At 33.9% G+C, this 22950-nt stretch overlaps 1 protein-coding gene across 1 annotated transcript in view; it reads right to left on the bottom strand.

The window, feature by feature from the left end:
• The window catches only part of Faf1 (Fas associated factor 1), a 339484-nt gene that overhangs the window by 206318 nt on the left and 110216 nt on the right, over positions 1–22950 (bottom strand). Inside the window, exon 7 of the mRNA XM_076564728.1 lies at positions 16492–16597. Within this exon, the coding sequence (XP_076420843.1) occupies positions 16492–16597 (106 nt within the window). The remainder of the gene's footprint in view (positions 1–16491; positions 16598–22950) is intronic.

The raw sequence follows: 22950 nt of genomic DNA, 5'->3' as shown, positions 1-22950 counted from the left end.
ATAGTTTTTCTTGTATTAGTTATAAGCTTTTTTAATTTTAGACAAAAAGAGAGGAAATGTGGTGGTATTGTGTTCCCCAAAATATTGTATACTCTAATAAATTTATTTTATTATTATTTATTTTAACACTTAGGTGTTAAAATATGAACATGGAGCCAGGCACGGTGGCCCACACAATTAATCCCAGCACTCATGAGGCAGAGGCAGGTGGATCTCTGAGTTCCAGGACAGTCAGGGATCTGTTACACAGAGAAAGCCTGTCTCAAAAAAAGAAAAACGAAAAAGATTTGAACACATTTATCTTTTTCAAAGTTTAAAAGAAATTACAAATTATTTCCAATTTTGATGACAAGAAATCACATAGCATTATCAGAAAACAGTTTATTAAAAGACACGCACACACATAAACATTATGGTTATAAGAGGATATCTTAGGAAAAAAAATCAAAATTTGCAATGATTCAAAGTTGCATTTAAAATGAATGTTAGGGGCTGGGAAGATGGCTCAGCAGGTAATGTACTTGTGTAGGTATGAGGACTTGAGTCTGGACTACTCAGACCATGGCTATAATCCCAAAAATCCCAGGGCAAGATAAGCAGCAGAGACAGAATTCCCAGAAGCTCTTGGGACAGGTAGCCTGGCAAATGCAGCAGGGAACTAACAAGAGACTCTCAAACAGAGGGGAGCATTGAGTCTGTCCTCTTCTTACCTCTATACATTTGTATGTCCAAACGTGAATATATGCACATGTAAACATCATAAACATCATACACACACAAGTAACTTAAAAAACAAAACACATTTTACATAAATGCTGTTGATACAAGTGATAGGACTCTTGCTACAACAGCAATACAGGTTGTCTTAATACAGTAATCTTACAATAATATTTCAAAGACGCAAGACATTACACTTTATTTGTATTGACACTATTTCGGACTAGAAAGAATTAATCAGTTACCTCTTTGAGGAGGTTCACACTAAATCCCAACATAGATATCGAAAGGTGGGTTTGTCAAATAAGCAAGAGATACCAAAGCTTAGCAGGTAGCAAAACCAGAGCAGAAGCAGCTCAACAAGGCGAACATAGACAAAATGTCATCTGTACTATGTTTGGAAACGTGCTTAGTAACCTTGATTTCTAAATAGACCTAAAAAGGCTATGCAGCACAAAGAAGCTATAATCTTGGACAACCGGCCATTACAAAATATATACTAGGTTTGGATGTTCAGTCACTGCAGAGAGTTCAGACAGCAGAGGAATAAAGCAGTTCTTTGTTTGCTTTTTGGAATATAAGGCCTTCCTACATTGCCTGATTTGACCTTGACTGAATTCTCATGCTCAAATGATACTCCTGCCTCACTTCCCACCCAGGTACTAGGAACTACAGGTATGCACCATGGCAGCCATAAAAAAAAATTTTTTTTAAGCAGACTAATCAATATCTTTATTCTTCATACAAAGTGTTCACTCTATCATCAAATATGTATCTACTACAATATGACAAAAATATTAATGGAAGCACAATGCAAGATCAGTCACAGAAACTCTATGGTGATGCAAAGTCTCTAATACCTGTTAGATACAAAAGTTGACGCCAATTTTCTTGAAATGCTACTCCCCTAGTGCAACAGATGTCTTAAATAAAGATCAAGTAAAAATGTAACCTTTCACATATTTAGCCCAAATGCTTATGAAATGTGGTTCCAAAAAACTTTGTAAAGCTTAATAATTTTAAAGTAAAGAATTTTCCTGATTTGCTTCAACAGAAAGGAAAAACAGACTGTCTTTACTTTAAACTCTTACCAAACAGAAACTGGTGATCTTATCCTTTATCTGCATGTCACCATTTTAGTGTTAGTTATAATCTTCCTTTTTGGGACAATTTACATTTTGTTAGTGTAGCTCTCCTGTAAACCCTTGCTATAAATTCCATATTCCATTTCTACATTTAAATGGACAATTCAGCTATTTTTAGTACACTCACAAAGTTCTCATTAACCATCACTAATTCAAGATCATTTTCCTCACTCCAGAAAGAATTCCCTCACCTAAACAAGAAAAGTACTTAAATGGATATTCCTCCAAAATAGGTAACAAACATATCAAACAATGTTCTTCCAATTATAAGCCATTAGAAAAATAAAAACCAAAATCACAATGAAATACCACTTTATGTCTGGAAGGATGGTTAACTATAAAGATTTTTTTATGTGTATAAGAGTTTGCCTTCATGTATGTTTGTACACCACATGTGCCTAGTACCTGAGGAGGCCAGAAAGGGCAGCAGATCCCCTAGAACTGAAGTTACAGGTGGCTGTGAGCTGCCATGTGAGTGTTAATCAAACTCATGTGAATGAGAATCAAATCTGAGTCCTCTGCAGGAGCATCTTGTGCTTCTAATCATTGAGTCATCTCTCCAGACATAGCTATTATTTTTTAAAACACAGAAAACACATACTGGAATTGGAAAAACTGAAATATTTATTCATTGCTGGTGAAAATACAAAACAATACAGACAACCATTGTTATTAAGAAATGGCTCTTTAAAAACTTAAAACACAGAATTTCCTGATCTAGCAATTCTACTTTTTATATATTCTCCCAAAACTTGGAAATGGGGTCTCAGAGATGTGTGTGCATCATGTTTGCAGCAATAGCCAAAAGGCAGAATCAACCTGATTTTTCATCAATGGATAAATAAACATTATATTTACATAATTTTATATAATTTACATTATATTTACAGCTTCAAAAAGGTATAGATTCTAACACAAGCTACAAAATGAAGACCCTAAGCTAAGTGAAATAAGCCCCCCCCCCCAAAAAAAACCAGAAGCCCCTGTTACATGAGCTATATATAGTATCAAATTCTTAGGAAAAGAAAGGAGAAAGCTGGTTTGCTAGGGGTTATGGGAAGAAGGTAATAAGGATTTAGTTTTTAATGGGGATGGAGTTTCACTTCAGGAAGACACAGTTCTGTGAGTGAACGTTAAACTCAATGTGACTGCTTGAAGCCACTGAAATGAATAAAAATTACCAAAAGAACAAATTTTGTTAAGATTAGTAAAAATTAAAGAAACTCTGTGTGTGTGTGTGTGTGTGTGTGTGTGTGTGTGTGTGTGTGTGTGTGTGTGTGTCTGTGTGTGTGTGTGTCTGTGTGTCTGTGTGTGTCCAGCTAAGGGAGCAATTTTACTGCTAGACACTTTCTCAAAAAAATAAGGTAGAGATGGTTGTAAAGACATGTAATGTTGACTTCCAGTCTCTACTTGTGTGCATAGACATACATACACAAACACGTAGAAAAGAGAATTTTATAGTACAGTCCCCTGATTTGATCAAATTTAAGTTAATTTTTCTATAAGGGATGAAAGGTTGTTTTAAGTCAATTCTTCTGCATACAGACATCCTATACCTTAATATCATATATGGAAAAGATCATTAAATTATACTGGATGAAAATAATTGACCATAAATGTAAGGTTACATTTCTGACCTTTTTAAACCAATTCTTCTGATCTATACACCAGTCCTGATGCTGAAATCACAGTCTTGATTCACACATAGAATCTGAACTTAGTACAAGTTCAAATATCAATTTCATAAAATCCTATATATTACAGACTTTTTACATATATAAAATCAGTTGTAATGTCTTGGTGGATTTGGTATATGAATATAAAAAGCCAAAAGTTCATTTTAATATAAAAATAATATTATTTGTTATTTGAGGAGAGAAAAACACCACTGATTTAGATTCCCTGGATCCCTTAAATAACAACTCAAGCATGGTGATATAGTAACCTATTTACATACAGCAACAGCCCATGGATTAGTGCTTCTCTCCATATCCTCTCTCACCTTGCAAGAACTATGTCAATTCCTTCTAAGTGCAGCAAACATATTATCTTAATCACCTTTCATTAGCCTCTCTCGACATGCTAAAAGTTCTATAATGCCACCTCTTACTTGATCACACTGGTGACCAGGCTGATGAGAAGGAAAAGTAGAAAACAAAAGACAGAAATGCTGAGACTTTATACAAAGTTCAATGAAGCAAAAAAGCTGTACACATGTGTTAAAGTTTAGAAACCTATTTTTCATAGCAAAAGTTGCTACCATTTTACATATGAAAACCTCCAAACATGGAAAATGAAATCCAGGCCACTTAAGGATAGATGGCTATTACATAACCTTTTAGTGCCATGAGGAACAGTAATCTAGTTCCACAGATCATAGTGCTTGTGGGAATGTAAACTTATGCAGTCACTATAGAAGTCCATATGGAGGCTCCTTGAAAAAGCAAAACAAGAATAACCATATTGATCTAGACACATTCCTGGGCATATAATTGAAGGATTCTAAGTCAGCATACCACAGAAATACTTGAATATCCATGTTTACTGTTACACTATTTTTAAGCAATGATACTAGCCTAGATGTCCATTAGCATATGGACAGCATGAATGAATAAAGAGAATGTGGTACATATAAATAATATCTTAATTATTTTTATCTTTTCAGCTGTAAAGTAGAATGAAATGATATCTGAAGAAAAAATAAAAGAAACTGGAGATTATTATGTTAATTGATATAAGCCAGACTCAGAAAGACAAATATTGCATGTTTCTCTTATATAAGGAATACAGATTTAAATAAATATATATTTAAGTATACATATATGTGTATCTGTGAGAATGTATGAAAGTGTGCATGTGTATAACATGAAAGTAGAAAAGGGACTATGAAAGGTGAGAAGTGGTCCATAGGAGGCGGGAGAAACAAGAGGTTAAAAGAATACATGTGCCATGAGGATAGACGGGTAACTATTGGAGAAGAGGAGGGAGACTAGTAAGAGGAGGAAGAATAAGAGTGTCCAAGGGCGTAGCCAATGAGTACAAAGTATAATGATATCTGCATATGAAAACATCACAATGAAACCCACACTAATAAAAATTAAACTTTAAATGTTTTAAAAGTATGCTTATTTCAAAAAAAAAAAAAAAAAAAAAAAATTTTAAAAAAGCCGGGCGTTGGTGGCGCACGCCTTTAATCCCAGCACTCGGGAGGCAGAGCCAGGCGGATCTCTGTGAGTTCGAGGCCAGCCTGGGCTACCAAGTGAGCTCCAGGAAAGGCGCAAAGCTACACAGAGAAACCCTGTCTCGAAAAACCAAAAAAAAAAAGTATGCTTATTTCAACATTAATATTCAAAAAGCTTAAGTACTCATAAATACTTGCATAATTACTTTTGCAAATGCCTCAGGAAAAATAATCTCATTGCTTAACAGATCTTTCTTTCCTAATTTAGTTATTCTTTAAGCTCACCTATTTTATGACCATTTCACTGTGAGGCCCTGACATTAAGAGAGAAACAACTTACACTTTTCCTAGTTTCAGATGCATACAGTCAAATAAGGGAAATAATTAAATAACGAAATAACTGCAAATGGATGAGGCATATCTGATATATATTTACAAAGAGAACACTCAGAAAAGAGACATCTAACCTGAATAACACAGAATTAACCACTCAGACTGAATAGCTACCTGGCTCACAATAATGGTTTCAAATTACTTTGGGGAATTTCAACAAATCAATTTGTCCCTTCAGAGAACAAAGAATAAGTGAAGTCACTAAAAAGAAAAAAGAAAAAGCAAGTATCACAACTCCAAAATCAGCTCCTAGAAATCCACATTATATTTGGGCAATAAAGGATATGTATCACAAACAAAGACAACTACTGTGAATCCAACATTTGCTTTGAGTTATGCCATGTATGCATGCTAATTTATGAACTACATTCATTTGGCAAATACACTTTTCATTTTGTTCCATTTCATATAAAAGTCTCATTTAAAATTTAAATTAGCATGAAACAGGATTCTTACGATATTTTACTTTATTCCTGGTGTTTTGCATTTTAAAGTGACCCACGTGTATGTACATGTGCACTATTAGATAATTGGATGAGCAAGAAAATAAAATGTAATTAATTAAATTTATTTTTTACAATGTGACGGATAAAGGGAAACAAGACTTAATACAAAATAAAATAAGCTGATATTTAAATTATATGATGATGATGATAATTATGTGACATAGTAAACATATCTTTTTCAAGGTACGTTTTCAACACATAAGAGCAGGCATGTAACTTTAAGTGCTTTAGATAATAATATCTAAAACACTATTGTCAATACCAATAACAAACCTTGCATTTAATATCTTCTATAACTCCAGCAACTTACTTTGGAAATTGAGTTTTCATAAAAATTCAGAGGCCTTACACTATCACACTATATTTGTTTAAGTGTGATTCTCATGCTACTTTTCTTCCATGGTTATTATGAAATTTTTCTATAATACAAGGAAGAAATAAGTAAGGATCCCCAATCAAAAACTTATTAACGTTTACTATAGTAATAATCTGTTATCAATATGCCTATAAGAATTATGACATTAAATTAATAAAGAGTTAATTGTCAAAAAAGGGTGTCAAAAAAGGTTTCAACACATCAAAAATAAAACTGGAGTAAGAGACATATCTCTAACTTTTCTAAATATTTCAAGATTGTCTAGTAGTGCCACCTTAGATTTACTGACCTATAACAAAAATAGATAATTATATAAATAAATACACTTTAATGCTGTGAAGGTTAGAGGCCTAGCAGGTATATATAAAAATTCCTGGTACTTTTTGTTTAAATCTATAAAAATAAAAGTCCATCTTCCCTTTCTTTGAAGATAGATACTTTCTTTCTACAAAACAAAGTGTTCTATTAATTTGCTTGTTTCTCATTTTATTTTTTAAAACTACCTACTATTGTTTGAAGTTTTGACAACTTTTTTTTTTTTTGAAACATTTGTTTGAAACAAACAAATGGCTGGCAAGGGAAATATATTATTATTTAATATTGTCCCCATAGACACTAGGAAATCACTTTTGATTGAATCAGTGTAATAGGAAGAGGTCATGGCCCCATTGACTGCTAACAATGAAAGGGAAATTTTATGCATGGAAGAGACTTATGCTCAATAACTTCTTGCCTTCTTACTTCATAAAGCAATCCTGGACTTCTTCTACAGTACATTTGATGCTCATCTATCAAATTTACTTCGAGCAGAAGTTACTTACTGCCACATTATCCTCCCAGAAAGCTAAGTCTAGTTGTCCTCTGCACAATGTTTGTTCTAGAGGGAAATGAATTCTCTGAATGCCTGCAGTCATTTCAGAAGCTTCTTCTAGAGTTGGTCAAATCACGTTTTAAAACAATAATTTGCCCTTACAACTCCTTAGATTTAAGTGTTATGCCTTCCATGACTCAATATCTATGGACATTTGACCTTTTTAACACCATGTTTCTAGGAAATTATTCATAATCAATGAGTGGAATAGCTATAACCAAAACAGCATGAGAATATCTTATCTTAATATACATTGGATACAACATTTTTGAATACTGCAGGTTAAATGCATGTTGGCATCTTTTAAAATTCCATTTTGTAGTGTTGGTGCAAATATAATCTGTTTTTCTCTGTCATTTACAGGACTTTCTGAATTATTCTTTTCCAAGGTACCTTCTTTTCTTGTCTCCTTCATCCCTTCCCATCAATATCCATGTTCAGTATTATTTTTCCAATTGCCCTCCCTCTACCCCCATGCATTAGCTGTAAAATAGATGTAAAGCTTGGTGTACGTCCAAAAATCTTATGATCAAAATACATACTTAGCAAATTGTTTGGCTAAATCTTTCATGTATGATGAAAGATTATTACCACAATTCATTAGCAAATTATAGACTTTGAAATGTAGGCAGACAAATATTTGGCCCTGTATCAATCAATTTGGACCAGCTGGGTAGAAATTCACACAATCCCAGGAAACTTGGGAAGTGGAGTGCTCTTTCATTTTTCATTCACTTGAAACATTAAAGAAAAATTATCATTCTATAAAAATGTCCTCTTTTCAAGAATTTAGCTGAGTGATTTTAGAATGAATTTTATTTTCAGTCAATTACTACTTAAGAGACAAATAAACTGAACCCTTTCTCCTGCAAATTATTGTGGGAGAATAGCTGATGTATACAGGGTACTCAAAGACTCAACCATTATAATCCACTTTTAAAAGTTCAATATTTAATAAAGGTTGTATTGCTCTTAAATAGAGTCAGGATACTTCTGTACACACTAAATGGGCCTGGAAAGTAGTTTTACAGTTATTCACAATAAATAAGAGCATTCCCATTCTTTCTCTGAGCTTCTCTTAGCCTGGTCAAGTGACCTTGTACAAAGATTCTGATTGATCTTACGTCTGTCTATTTTGGTTAAGCTACAAGGCCACATACAGGGACAGCTGCACTTTAGGAGCAACTTAAAACAAATTTCATCTTAGTGGCATCTAATCCAGTGCTTGGTACAAGATGCATGGAAAAGTCAGTGTCAAAATTAAACAATGACGGCTTTGCAATGAACAGATGCTTTTGCCTTGCAGCTGTAAAACCTCAGAGCAATCCAGTGCTCTACTGTCTGGTCACGCAATGACCACAAAGCAAGGAATACATTTTGTCATTTATACATTGTTTGCTGTGAGCTTTTAGTCTTTTTTTTTTTTTCTTTTCTTTTTAAAAAAGGGAGGAGGGGTATATTGAGGGTAATAAAACTCCAAACTAAGTAACAGAATTTTTCTCAAAGTATATTCATCAGACTGATAATGTTTGAAAAGAATAATTCTTTGACTACATAGCACTGAGTCATATCAGATGAAAGAAAAATATCACAGCTTGGTGTTTTAGGAGGTGGTATTCAAATAATTTTTGGCTTATACTGATAAATATGGAAGTGATTTTTCTACAAGTAGAACTTACCTTAATATACCTAGTCTTAGCCCACTTGTGTTTATTAACATTTTATATTCATTTATCCACCCTTTAATTCTTGGTTGTTTATTTGGTTCTTTGTTTTTATTACTTACTACATGGCTGGAGGATATTTAAATGTTAAAAGACTTCACATTATAAGTAATATGGTGCCATAGGGGTCCATGATGAACCTCTATATGCACAGGCTTTCCCAACCCTAGGTAATCATGTATGTGACACTCTAGGGGTAACAACTGAATACTAAATTTATTTATTTATTTATTTATTTATTTATTTATTTATTTATTCATTCATTCATTCATTCATTCATTCATTCATTCGATTACTCAATTATTTATACATCCATCTATCCGACCACTGTCTCTGGTCAGCCAAGAACTGGCCCCACCTAAGCAAATGACTACATATATAATTGTGATCAAACCACTTCTAAGTGAGGCTCTAATTCTAACACCAATTCTTTACTCTTTCTACAATAAAAAAAGACAAAAGTGCAGTAACTTCACATTTATTTATTTTAATTTTGTTCTTTTTGTTCTTAATCCATTTTTTTCTTGAAATATTTTCTTCCCGAGGATATGAATTTATTAACACCTTATTGTTTACAAATTTCACTACATGTTTGTTGGTTGAAGGTTTGGAGAAATTACCTTTTATTTTTCTTCATCCTCCAAATACAATTTCTATACAAAATCCCAAAGTAATAACCACAGTAACAAAGTTTGTTTTAAGTACCAAAGAGAGTATGCTACCCTCTTCAATTGAAAGTCTAAAAAATAACAATTTTTGTGGTTCTGAAAAGAAATAACAATTTTCTGTGGTTAGTTTTTTTTTTGTTTTATTTTCTAAGTATATAATTAAAAAACAGACATAAAGGCATACTTACCAGTATATTATGTCTATTCAAATGCACATTGCAGCATTATGAAAGCATTACAAACTTAAAAAGACTATAGGACATTTACAATTATACTCCGGGTATGATTTTTGTTGTCTTTGTTAATAGCTATAATTAGAAAGGATTTAAATAAGAATGTCAGTAATATGGAGTTAACAAAGATAATCTATGCCACTAAAAATATACCATGAGAAAACAACTGACAGGTTTAAGGTTAAAGGTGTTTATGAGGCTATCTTATAAAAAGCAAAAACAAAGGATAAATGTGATCATTTGTATATTACCTACATACTTTGTCATAAAAAAATTTAGTGGTAGTATTCCAAATTACAGTATTATCCATGAACACCTTTAAAGTTAAGGAATAATTATAAATTTAAACAAACTACATTTGCTAATATTTCATAATGATTATTTAATAGCCAGAAATATACTAACAAAATTGTGAATGTATTTTGTCTGAAAATACACTTCAGCTTAAGTTTATTAAGTGTATGCTATTCAGTCATACTCAATACACCTTTATTTCATTAAATATTTTATGCAACTGTAAAATTTGTAAAAATAGTTAATAGTTCCTTTTTAAGTACATTTTATCATTCTGGTTCACTATAATGACAATGTATTTTAAAAGTATATGTTTTACTCACAAATACATAAATAAATCACAAACCAAAAGCTAACAGATGTGTGACTTCTAATTAGTTATAATAATCTCTGCTTCAATGCCATTAGAATGAGCCTTTCTTTTCTTTTGAAAACTAAAAAAGCTTTCCTTTGAATTTTAAACTGTCAGGGTGCTTCAAAGTCAATGTACAAAATCTGCTTTGATTAAAATTTTAGACATCTACAGTGATAACTTTATGAAAGGAAAATATTAAATTATAATTATCCTAAACAGACACAGTCTTGTGAAACTAACCCTCCATTCATGTTAAAACACAAAGAGTTGAATATAATGAATTTGATTCATCCTCGGACACAAAGCTTCACCACAGTAAACTCAGTCAACTGTTGCTCTTGCGCTTATATTCATGGTGCTTAAATAGCGCACTTTAAAACAAAAAAAACTCCAATTGGCTTTTCATACATCCACCCTCCCCAAAAATAACGCACTTGAAAAACTCAAATGATATGAAAGGCTTCAAGGCCTCTTTTCTCCCTTTCATACCCTTTTTTTTATTTCTGTTTGCAGTAATCTGCCTTTCTCTTTCTCTTTCTCATTGCTACAGAGCAGGCGAGGAGGCTCAGAGCTTTGAAAAGGGGGCTCTGTGTGTAATGGGTCCACTAGAATTAATTTACTTGCACCAAATCCATTGAGCACAGAAGTCCCCCCCCTTCTCAAATCATTTGGAGTCGAACGCAGCCCCCAGCCTTTGTAATTCTAGTAAAGCACTTAAAGTGCACAGTAGGTGTTCATGAGGACCATCTGGTCAAAAGCAAAACAAGCTGCTGATTTTGCCTTTGAATAGAATGAAGCAAGTGTGAATTAGTCTCTTCAATTAGCACTATTACAACCTGTCAAGTGCATATTGTAAAACAGGATTATTACAGTATTGGTCACCAGTGCAATTATTTACTCTCTGCCTTTTCTTGCATATAAAAAATGTCTTATGTTTATTAGTTTCTGATAACTGAATGCAATCTCTCAACTCAGGAATTTCAAAACTATCAACACACAAAGCATAAATTATAAATATGCTAGACTAAGATGTTAGGATAAAAATATTTTAAGTAACAAAGGGCTAAAGCATTGCCCTTAAGTTTTAACAAAATTACATTTTCGTTTGAGATACAGATGAAAATACTTTTGTTTTTAAATCATTTTCAAATTATTCTAAAATATTTCTAGATAAAGAAAAATACCATTTCTAAATAGCTACACCATAAGTATTTCTTAAAATTTATTTCCTAAGGGACACAACAGAAACACAGAAAATCTCAATAAGATAATCACCATTTATTTGTTCATTTGAAGTAGTATGATTAAAGAAATCTGTTTTAAAATACAGCCTGAAACCAAGAAATACATGTACATCATATTCTCCTTTTCTTGAAAGTTGAATAATGGCATGAATTAATTGCCTGGTTGTTAAAAATTGTATCTTTCATTCTTAATAAGATGTCATTTTTTTATTTTAAGTTTTTTAAATGATATATGCTAATTAAAACTGCTCATTCTGATTGAGCTAATATATGCCACTTATCTTGAAGTAAAAACAAACCACTTAAACTTTTTAATTAAGTAAGCACACAACTTAATTTACCCTCTTGCGTATGAACATTCTCAGCTACCTCACTGTTTCTTCAATTCTTTGCCACGAGCCCCCTACCCCATACTGGAAAATAAACAAACCCCCCAAAAAGACACCTAATACCTCAAAACATTTAAAAAAAGGTCACAACAGTTAAGAAGTTATTATCTATTTACTACTAGAAAAGTGCTCACTAATATAATTTGTGAAGAACTACAGATTTCCAAACAGTACTAGCCACCAGCCTTAAATAACAACCCAGCACACATCAGTCAAGATGAGAAAGTACCAAATAGAACAGACCAAACACACACACACACACACACACACACACACACACACACACACACAAACACACACACACACACACACACACACACGGTTTACATTTTCAGAATCAAAATTAACATCCTGATTTCACAATTATTTTTAAGAATTGGTATGATTTACTTAGATTACTTCTTAATAACAATTCTACCTCAATTGGCTTCCCACTTAATCATTAGTTTGTATAACATGGTGCTAGTAGTGAAATGTGCTACTTGCTCCCTGTAAGATATGGCTTTGTAGGCTGTCAATTTTCCCCTTTCATTCCCATTAAGAACTAAATCAACATTAATAAGAATAGTGAGAATTCTGGGGTAAAGTGAAACTACGAAGAGGATTTAAATAAGTCCAATAGCTATTCATCACACTTCTCACTGTAATAGATAAGTCATACTCCATGATTCTGCACTAAAAAGACTTAGATTTCTTATCTTTGTTATTTCGGGTCAGGTGTATGTTTCTTAAGTTTGTGTGACACCTACAAAAAAGCAGATATTTGCCTAACAGAAGCTTTTGCAAAAATAAGGCAGACAACAAAGAATCAGTTTCCAAGAAAAAGTTGGCTTGATTTCAGGGACTTTATATCCTTTTCCACACCTGGGCTTCGTTCGGGTCTGCAGAGGCAAATCAGTCTTCCTCTTCCCTTGTGTTAGCCCACCCCAAGTGCATTTGAAACCACAGATTTTAAATCACTAGAATCTTTACAATTAATTGTTTAAAACTGGAAATTCTCAAGAGTAAAAAACTGATCAAAATAAGATAGGCCTGTTTAAATTTTGAAGAAATTTCAGTACTTTGAAGTGTGATAAGTATCCAATTTAGGGTGCAAATTGATAGAAAGTTGGGACTGTCACATATTATTAGAATATTGATAATTTTATGAGGTATTATTATGTTATCGTGAAAAAATAAGGATTTTACTTCTTATAACTACTTACAATTATTTCCTTTTTAACCATCTTTAGATGTTACTGCTATATCCTCATGTAGAATATGTAAGTAGAAAGATTTGAAACAATCTTAAAACAAACCCCTCACCTGGCATCCAAAGGAGAAAGGTGCTTCCTATTGTGAAGCACCGGCTGAGACAGGATGAGCAAACACTTGTACAACTGTCAGTTTTCACCACCAACTTGCATACCCACGTGTTATTTAATTTATTTGAAATTCTAACTGCATCTTAACACTATTATCTTCAATCAATCTTTTCAAAAATGTACTCTGTTCAATTAATAGTTACAATGGGTACCCATTTCAGTCTTAATCATTTAATAGTTTTCTGAGTAAAAATACTGTACAAGCTTTCTTTTAAAAATTCAAAGACTTTAAAACATTAAGAATATTTTTAGCTGGAAAATATAAATAATTTACTCTATTGGAAAAACAATCAGATGCTTTTAATCTATTCTGTTAAACTCTATTAATTACAGTGATCATGATTTATTTTTGGCTTACTATTCAAAGAAGATTCCTGAAACTGGTAACAGAGATTAATTTAAAATTTAGGATATATAACATCAATAAGCTTTCACATTAAAAACAAAAATACTAGTATTAACCCAGAACTACAATTTTTTTTCAAGACCGTACTTCTCTCTTAGAGCAATTAAACTGATTTATAGTAGCTTAGCAAGAAATAAGGCATCCACAGGAGCACTTTCCTTCCTGAAGCCAGCCTCAGCACAGGTTCCCATAGGACCAGGAAAAGCCAGGGAGCTATGCTCAGCCAGTTGCTCCACAGCCTTGCTCAAAGTTACACAAAATAAAGCAGCCTGTGTAAAATTATCTAATCACAGAAAAGCAATTTTCATTAGAATCAACATTTTTTCTTAATAATCAGTGTTTCAAAGTATTATTTTAAATTCGTTTTTAAAATTAAAAAAAGAAAAGGAAGAAAAACTATTACCCAGGAATATATAAGAATATTTGTCATTAAAAATGCTTCTGGAACATTTTTTAAGAGATATTTAAAACATGGTAAGAAAAGGATTTCAATGTTTTCAAGTCCTTGACACTATCAAAAGATAATCTAAATAATATACCAGAGAACAGTTTCAGCCAACTGTGGCACGCAATGGCACATTTACAGAATCTTAAATTTTCTTTTAATAATTGATGTAGTCATTTTGAATCATTCTGCATAGGATATCAGGTGTGAGCAGATTGCATTAACACTGCTTAAACATTTCAACTTGTCAGTATGGCCAACTCGATTTCGGAAATATTTGCAGTATTTTCCCATCGAAACAGTAATAAAGGCAAAATAAATATATGCCACTACTTTATAATCACCGAACATTAATGAATATTTTATGTCTTTTTAAATCTCCCTGTTTAATTTAAAAGGGTGAAATTAAGTCTCCTCGCTGCAATATGCCAATTATCTGTAAATCAAACAATAACTTGGCCATTATGCTCCTTTTTGTTAATATAAGAGAAGCTAATTTGAAAACACTGCGTGGCATTTTTAGGCTATCCACTTAATAGAACTTTCTGCCCTCTTGTGGGAGAAAGTTGAAACACACTCAAGTGAGTTAAACTGGCAATGCAAAGGGGCTTTGGGAATGGAAGAAACTGCACACAACATTTTAGCCATTAAAAATTTCATCCAGTATCAAAGGGATTCCTATGTTTATCCATGATGCATTTTGTTCCTCTTCAAATAAAAACATAAGTCAATAGTGAAATTTACCTCTTATCTGTTTTATTACTTAACAGGAGTTGTTGTGAAGCTATATTTCCTTGTTTAATAAAATGTTCACATATGTAATTTAAATTTTATTATCAAAGATCCTATAATTACTCTGACATAGAACTGTACTTCAGTTTTAGACAAAAAAAAATAAAATTAAAATCTTAAATTTAGTGCTTAGAATGCCCATTATAAAGGCTAAAAATGAAATGGCAACACAAGCATGAAATTGCAGAAAACTCAAATAAAATAAATGGATAGATTTAAAAGTCAGAGAAAAGGCTGAATATTAATGCTTAGTTATGTCATACCTGTTCAAGTAATTAATGGAGAAAATAAACAGCAAAAGGAGTTCTTTGTGACAAATTCAAAAGATAAAATTCATTGATAAAACTTGTCAAAAAGGAAACTTAGCAGTCTAGCCATTATCAAAACATTTTTGTATAATTCTAAAAAATGACTTATTCTTTCAAGACAAATTATTAATTATTTTAAACAATATGGTATTAAATGTCTATGTGGCAATCCAAGATTTAGCATGATCTAGTCTTTCAAAATTCAGTAGTAAGATTTGGGGGTAGAAAGGAGATAGGAAGAGAGAGTAGGGAGGGGAAACTGTGGTTGGTATGTAAAATAAATTTTAAAAATTTAATTTAAAAAATCAGTAGTTAAGAAAACAAGTGAAGTAAGTTTTATAAATTATAAAGGTTAATATGAAAGTCACTATTTTAATGTTTCTAAGCATGGAAGTCCTGTCAAAGCCTCCCACATTTCTCACCCCCCAAGAAGAGAAATCATTGGCCTTTAGATGGGTGGGGCCAAAGACATAGCCAGAAGGTGCCTTTCTCTCGTAAGTACCTTTTTTCCTCTCTCTCTCTTTTTGAAACAGTGGCCCTCTTTCGCCAGAGTGAAGAAAATACAGAGTGTACTAACAGACTCTTTCCAGATAGTCTGAGCTAAATGACCGTCTCCACATCTTATGAACACTGCCCAAAGCTAGGATTGAGCTGCTTGAGAAGCCTCTTCAAATTCCTGTTTAAAGCAGAAGTATATGATACAAATGCATGACACATTTGAGAGTGACCTTTCCAATAAAATAGAAACACACTCCACAATAAATGCTGTCAACAATGTCCAAATCTGAATAATTGCTATAAAACCATGAAACATTTTTATAATAATGAATTGTTCTTAGGCAGAGTTTTAAGCAGAGTGTTTTAAGAATTACCAAGAGTTCCCACTTACAACATTTATATTTCTAGGTCAAGTCATTTAGTGTATCTACAGTAATCATTGATACTCCAGTTAATTAAAATTAAAAACCTAATAATGAAACATAAAGAGAGTTTCTACCAGAACAGATAAGCCCTCTCTAACAGGGTCAACATTAGCTATAATGAGCTACCTTTATTCCTTAGCTGTGAGACATAACTCACCTCTTGAACGGTACTGCTTCCTGAGAAGTTCAGGTTGTACTCCCGCTGGACTTCTCGGTGGGTGATGATCAGCATGAAGTTTTGATTTAATGATTCCTGCAGGGCACTGAAAGGGTTGAAAGAAAAACAAGGAACTCAGAGATGAACAAGTTCTAGCTTGCTTCACAGCTAGCTGCAAAAACCCCAGGAGTACCCTAACTTCCACATAGGCATGTCCGGGCCCAATGTTATCATCTTCTCAGCTCCTAAAGGCAAGACAGCATGCTGAGAACAACCAAGGGGAGCTAACCTGTTAACTCCTTCTCTACCAAGGTGTTTTAAAACTTCTACTGCAGATACTTCAAATACTACATACTTTCTATTATGTTATCTATTTTCTTATTCCTCCAAGAGAATCAACTGTCTAATTGCCAAATATTAAATATCTATTAAAATATTTATTCAAATGTACTGAAAGACTGATTCAATGCTAATGAATCAGCTGTCCAGAACAGAACTATAAAATTTGTTTATACTTACAAATGCTGTATAAAAAATAGAAAATATGTTTTAGGCAAAAATTCAGAAGACACTGAAATCTACAGAATTATAATCGGCATACCAAAATTCTTTCAAAATAATGCTTTCACTTAGGGTTCAGCTATATAGAATTCAGAAATTGAAGAGTTCAAAGCAACACTTTTAAAGTCCTATAGCAAAGTTCCCAAATGTTAGAAAAGCATAAAAAACACACACAAAAAAAATGTAATCGGCTACATAAATTAAGAATATATCAAGATTCAACTTTATGTCAATATTAAGAAACATGATCTTCATCAATAATTTAATAAAAATCTATTGCTATTATGTTCAAATATGTTCACTGCCTGTCAAGGGGGTAATTTTGCCATGGCTATAGCCTCAGAAAAGATTCTGAGTGTGATACATAGCTCTGGCCTACTTGGCTCCTCTCTTGACAATCTGGAACAATGTGATAAACACACACAGAATAAAGATTAGAATTAGGCTTTTAATCTGCTCACCCTATTGTCTGCCAAAGAGTTCACAGGTTATTAACAGACAAAAAATACAAAAGAAGCATAGATATAAAATATTGCTAATAAATTTTAAAAAATTTTATCCAACTAAAACACAAGTTTATTGAGGCAAGAACATTTGTTATTATATCTTTAGCACCTAAGCAGTGGTACACTGCAGATATTCACTTAGTAATAAACAAGTTGTGAGTTTCCACAAGGTGAGAGTCATATTCATCTTTGTCTTTCACACAACAAAGTCACACAACTATCATTCTAGTTAAAGTATTTATCAATATATTTATTTTTGAAGCAGCATTAGGTCAATGCCTTGCAAAGGAATTCAATCTAAATATTAATACATAGTTCTTTGAAAAACTCAGTCTAATAGGGCTACATACACACCACTGCCAGTAGAACTGAAATAAAAGTTCAATGAAAACTGAAACAAACATGCTTAACTCTGCCCTTGGTCAAGGGGTAAAGGAGTCCATGAGGAGAAAAAGTAATCCATATCAAGAGAAGACACACAAAGGTTAAAATTCAAATAGGATCTTAAAACTGAACACTCAAAATACACATTTGGGAGGGGGAGGCGGGACACAACTTTGACACTGTTTGTTGTATACCAATCTATAATCAAAACATTCTAGTTTCTAGAGAAATAATGGGGAATAAAAAATTAAAAAAAAAAAAAAAACATGGCCCTTGTTTCCGTGAAACTTAAATTTCTGGCAAATGGGACAAAGAACAAGTAAATAAATAAGTAAACTTGGAGAGTGCTATGTACCATGAAGAAAGTAAAACAGATCATAAGATACAAGATAACAGAGGGTCAGGAAACTTCAGTAAACAGAACAGCTGAGAAAGGCATCTCCAGGGAAAAGACCTATCAACTGAGGTTGGCATAATAAAAGGCGATCAGCAAAGGTCCACTTTCGCAGGTTCTCATAGTAACTGCACAGGAAAGCTACTAGGGGTTTGAAAGAGGAATACGCTAAGAGCCGGCTGCTATTTCCATCTCTGTAAGATTCTCTGTGTGTGCTAGCTAAAGAGAGAAAGACTGAAGATGGGGGAAATAGAGGCATGGATTAATTCACAAAAGAAGTGAGGAAAAGAAGGAGGAATAGTAAGAATATCAAATACAGAATACAGGTTAGAGGCAGAAGACTGATGATTTACTGATAGAGAACAAGAGAAAAATACAACCTCAAGATTTCCAGTCTGAGCAAACAAAAGGATGAAATTGTATTCATCAAAAATCAATTGGTAGGAAAATTGAGAGTGAAGTTTTAGATGAATTAAGCTTGACTGTATGTGAGACACACAAAAAGAAATTTCAATGTTATATACAATATAGCTGAACGTAAAAACCAAAGCCAGGTAAAAGGAGAACTCAGGACTCAAGATGGTGGAGACAGGAAGATTAGAGCTCAAAGGCATCCTCAGTTACAAGGCAAGTCTGAGGCCAGCCTAGGCCATGTGTGGCTCCATTCTCTGTAAGAAAACAAAATAAAAAACACACAAAATGGGCACTTAAGAGATATAAGAGCAGAGTCAAAGCATGCGGGCATATGGGAGATGTGACTTTGTGCCAAATAAAACCATGTGAGGAAAGAAGGTACTAAGAGAAAAACAGAAAGATCAAGATGGAACCCTAGAACATTCCAACATTTGAAACAAAGGCAAGGAGGAGTCAATTTAAAGATTAATGGTAAAGAGAAAAAAATCAATAAAGACCAGCATAAAACAACAACAAATGAAGTAACTGTTTCAAGTAGAAGAATGACTTCAGTCATGCCAAAGCCCAGACACAAAGTACACAAAGGCAAAAAAAAAAAAAAAAAAAAGAGAAAAAGAAAAAGAAGATAGCTGGCAACATAGAAGGCTCAGTATGACTATAATGGAGGAGTAGAGATAAGTGACACAAGTTAACTGCACAAGAGCCTTCCCTTGAGCCCAGGGGCAGAAGCAAGGGAGAGAGACATTTCAATTCCTGAAGCCCTTCCTTACACCTGGATCAGGCACAGGCTCCCAAGAATGTTACAGTCTGGGACAACAGCCCAGAAAACCACCACAGTGACCCTTCCAAGCAAGTCACTGTCCATACACAGAGCAGGCTTCAGGAAAGCATCTCAAATTTGGGATTTCCCTTAACCTAATCCTAAAACCAGGTATTAAAGTGTGTGTGGATCTGAGATGTAACACAAAGACACTTGTGTTCAAGGCGTGGTATCCACAAGTAGCATTTTGGGATAGTGGAAACTTCTGGGAGGTGGAGCTATTTTCAGAAAGCAAGTTATGGTCATTTAGAAGGCCTGCCCTTAAAAGGAACGTAGGGATCCTGGCTTCCCTTCCTCTCCCTCCCTCCCCTCTTTGTCCTTACCCACCCACCCCCAACCCCATACTGCCCTGCCAGAGGCCCAAGAGTAACAGGGTCAAATATACATGAACTAAAACTTCTAAAACTATGAGTCAAACAAAACTTTCTTCCTTATTTAAAAAAAGGGGGAAGAGGGAGGCTGGGCAATGGTGGTGCACACATTGAATCCCAGCACTCAGGAGGCAGAGGCAGGTAGATCTCTCTGAGTTCGAGCCCAAGCCTACAGACTGGGATCTAGGACAGTCAGTGCTACACAAAAAAACACAATTCAAAAAATCATTTTAAAAAAGGAGGTGGTAGGGAGGAGGGAAAGGAGAAGGAAGAAGGGTATATTATGGAAGACTACAGAAGCTAAGCTAAGGAACTCAGAATTTCAAAATCTTCACTATTTTATATATAGAAATGAATCCATAAATATGTATACTTTTTGTGGTTGCCTTTATGCAGTTTCTTAGATCTGTTGCTTGGTTTTGCTAGCAGACTTGAGCAATAATCTTGCAGACAAGTCTGACAGGACCAGCACCAACTGCCATACTGTTGAGGAGAAAATCATTTAGTCAGTTCTATAATTTCTGGATAGCTGTGGAGATGGAACATATACACATACAGAGACACAAGCCTAAAACTGCTAGGGTATTAGGGAGCAGGCTCTAAACTTCTGTTCTACCAGGGTTAGCTGTTTGACCATAGCAAGTCAATCATTTTTCAGCAGTATTTTGGTGAGTGCCTAAATATCTAAAGCCCTATCTTAGACACTTGACTACTCTGTCAATATGCAGTTCCCTCTTCTGAAATAATAAATAAATTTTTCCTTTATAGGACTATGAATATTAAACTTTAAAGAGCCAAGAGTGAATTTTTATTGCATAAGCTATGAGGTGGCATATTATAACACTGAAAATAGAACACTTAAGAGATGTTGAAACTTTAAAAACTCACAGTGACAATCTAACACCAACAAAAAGATCTACAGTGCCTTTATAGCAATTATTCTTCATGATTTATGAGTTTGTACAGGGAAAAAATCTTTTTAATGGAGTTGGGGATATCACTCATTAAGTAAAGTACTTTCTGCACGATGAAGACCTGATTCATGTCCCCAAGCACCCAGGTGAAAAGTGACTTATGGCTGTAACTTCAGCACTGGAAGTAGGGTGGGAGTACAAACAAGGATGGATATTCCAGGGGTAGCCTGATCAGCCAACCTATACTTAATAGTGAGCTTTAGTCTGTGAAGAGAGACTATCTCAAAAAGGTAAGGTGGAAAGCAACAAAGGAAAACACCCCAAATCGACCTCTGTCCTCCACATGCCTCCTGATCCTGACAGGTGATATCTATCAGCAAAGGTTACTGCTAGTCTTCCCAGGACTTGGTCATTATCTCAAAATTTTCACTCCAGGACCCTAAAGATGCCTTCACCCACAAACAGTATGAAGCAATTTTAAGAACATAGCACCCACATTCCCAAGAGGTGGGGTGGGGCGAGTGATTTTTGGTCTTTCAATAGGTTTTGGGTTTGGGATAGTTGTCATTGTTTAGAAGGGTTGGTTACAAGTCAGAAAATTTAAGTAAAGTGGTTCAAAGTCCTTATAATTTGGTTCAAAAATACGAATTGTATGCTATTCTGTTGGTATTAATGGATTTTTCTGAACCTTTCAACATAGTTACTGACTCTTGGTATGCTGAAAGGGTGGTCTTACATATTGAGACTGTAGAATTTATCCCTGATGAGTCAGAATTAACTTTGTTATTTATTCAGTTACAAGATATAATCAGGAATAGGAAGCATTCTTTATATATAACTCACATCCAATTCCATACAGGTCTGCCAGGTCCTATAGCACAAGGTAATGATGAGATTAATAAACTATTGATAGGAAATATGCTGGAGGCCTCAGAATTTCATAAAAAAACATCATGTCAATAGTAAAGGTTTAAAAAAGGATTTTTCCATAACCTGACAACAAGCCAAGAAAATTGTAAGGAAATGCCCTACTTGTTCTTTTTACAATCAGACTCCCCACCAGCAGGATATAACCCAATACTCAAAGGAATAAAAAATGGCAGATGGGGCCGGGCGGTGGTGGCGCACGCCTTTAATCCCAGCACTCGGGAAGCAGAGGCAGGCGGATCTCTGTGAGTTCGAGGCCAGCCTTGTCTCCAAAGCAAGTTCCAGGAAAGGCGCAAAGCTACACAGAGAAACCCTGTCTCAAAAAAATTAAAATAAAATAAAATAAAATAAAATAAAATAAAATAAAATAAAATAAAATAAAAAGCTGGCTTTGGAGTTGGAAAATGCCTAGAAACTAAGCAAAGCTAAGGCCAGGCATTCATAAGTAATAATAAGACTCTGTGTGTAAATTTATTTGGGAACTGGGTGGCAGGCACCCCCAAAAAAGAGCCAAAAACAAATAACAACAGTAAACTTTATTTTTATTTAAAAAAAAAAAAATTTATGTATGGTACCAGAAGTCACCATGCAAGAAAGCCCAAGAGGTTTCAATCCTATGTAAAGAACTACAGGCAACTAAGGAATGTTGAGATCAGAAGAGAATACACTAATTGGTTATCAATACCAAATGGTCAGCCTGAAAACATGGATAAATACAAGTAGCATTATACAGACTGAGCAGGTTCTATTTAGGAATATTTATACACACACACACACACACACACACACACACACACACACACACACTCAGCAGGTTTTATTAAGGAATATATATATATATACATACATACACCCACATGTATCTAACAATAATAAAAAGGAGGCCATGAATTTGAAAGAGTGCAAAATGGAGTATATGGAGGGTTTGGTAGGAGGAAAGGTCAGGGGAAACAATTAATTGTATTATAATCCCAAAAAATAAAAGAAATAATTTGAAAATATAATTAATTTATGGGAAGTATGTGTGCACCATGGCACACACATCAAGGTCAGAGGACAAGCTGAAGAAATTGGCTCTTTCCTTCCACCATGTGGGTCCAGGGATTAAACTCAGGTCCTCAAGCTTAGTACCAAGTGCTTTACCTACTAAGCTACCTTACCAGCCTTC

The sequence above is a fragment of the Peromyscus maniculatus genome, chromosome 2, assembly GCF_049852395.1.
Source record: "Peromyscus maniculatus bairdii isolate BWxNUB_F1_BW_parent chromosome 2, HU_Pman_BW_mat_3.1, whole genome shotgun sequence".
NCBI classification, from domain to species: domain Eukaryota; kingdom Metazoa; phylum Chordata; class Mammalia; order Rodentia; family Cricetidae; genus Peromyscus; species Peromyscus maniculatus.
The sequence above is the reverse complement of the archived record's forward strand: the minus strand, read 5'-3'. Positions and strand labels throughout refer to the sequence as shown.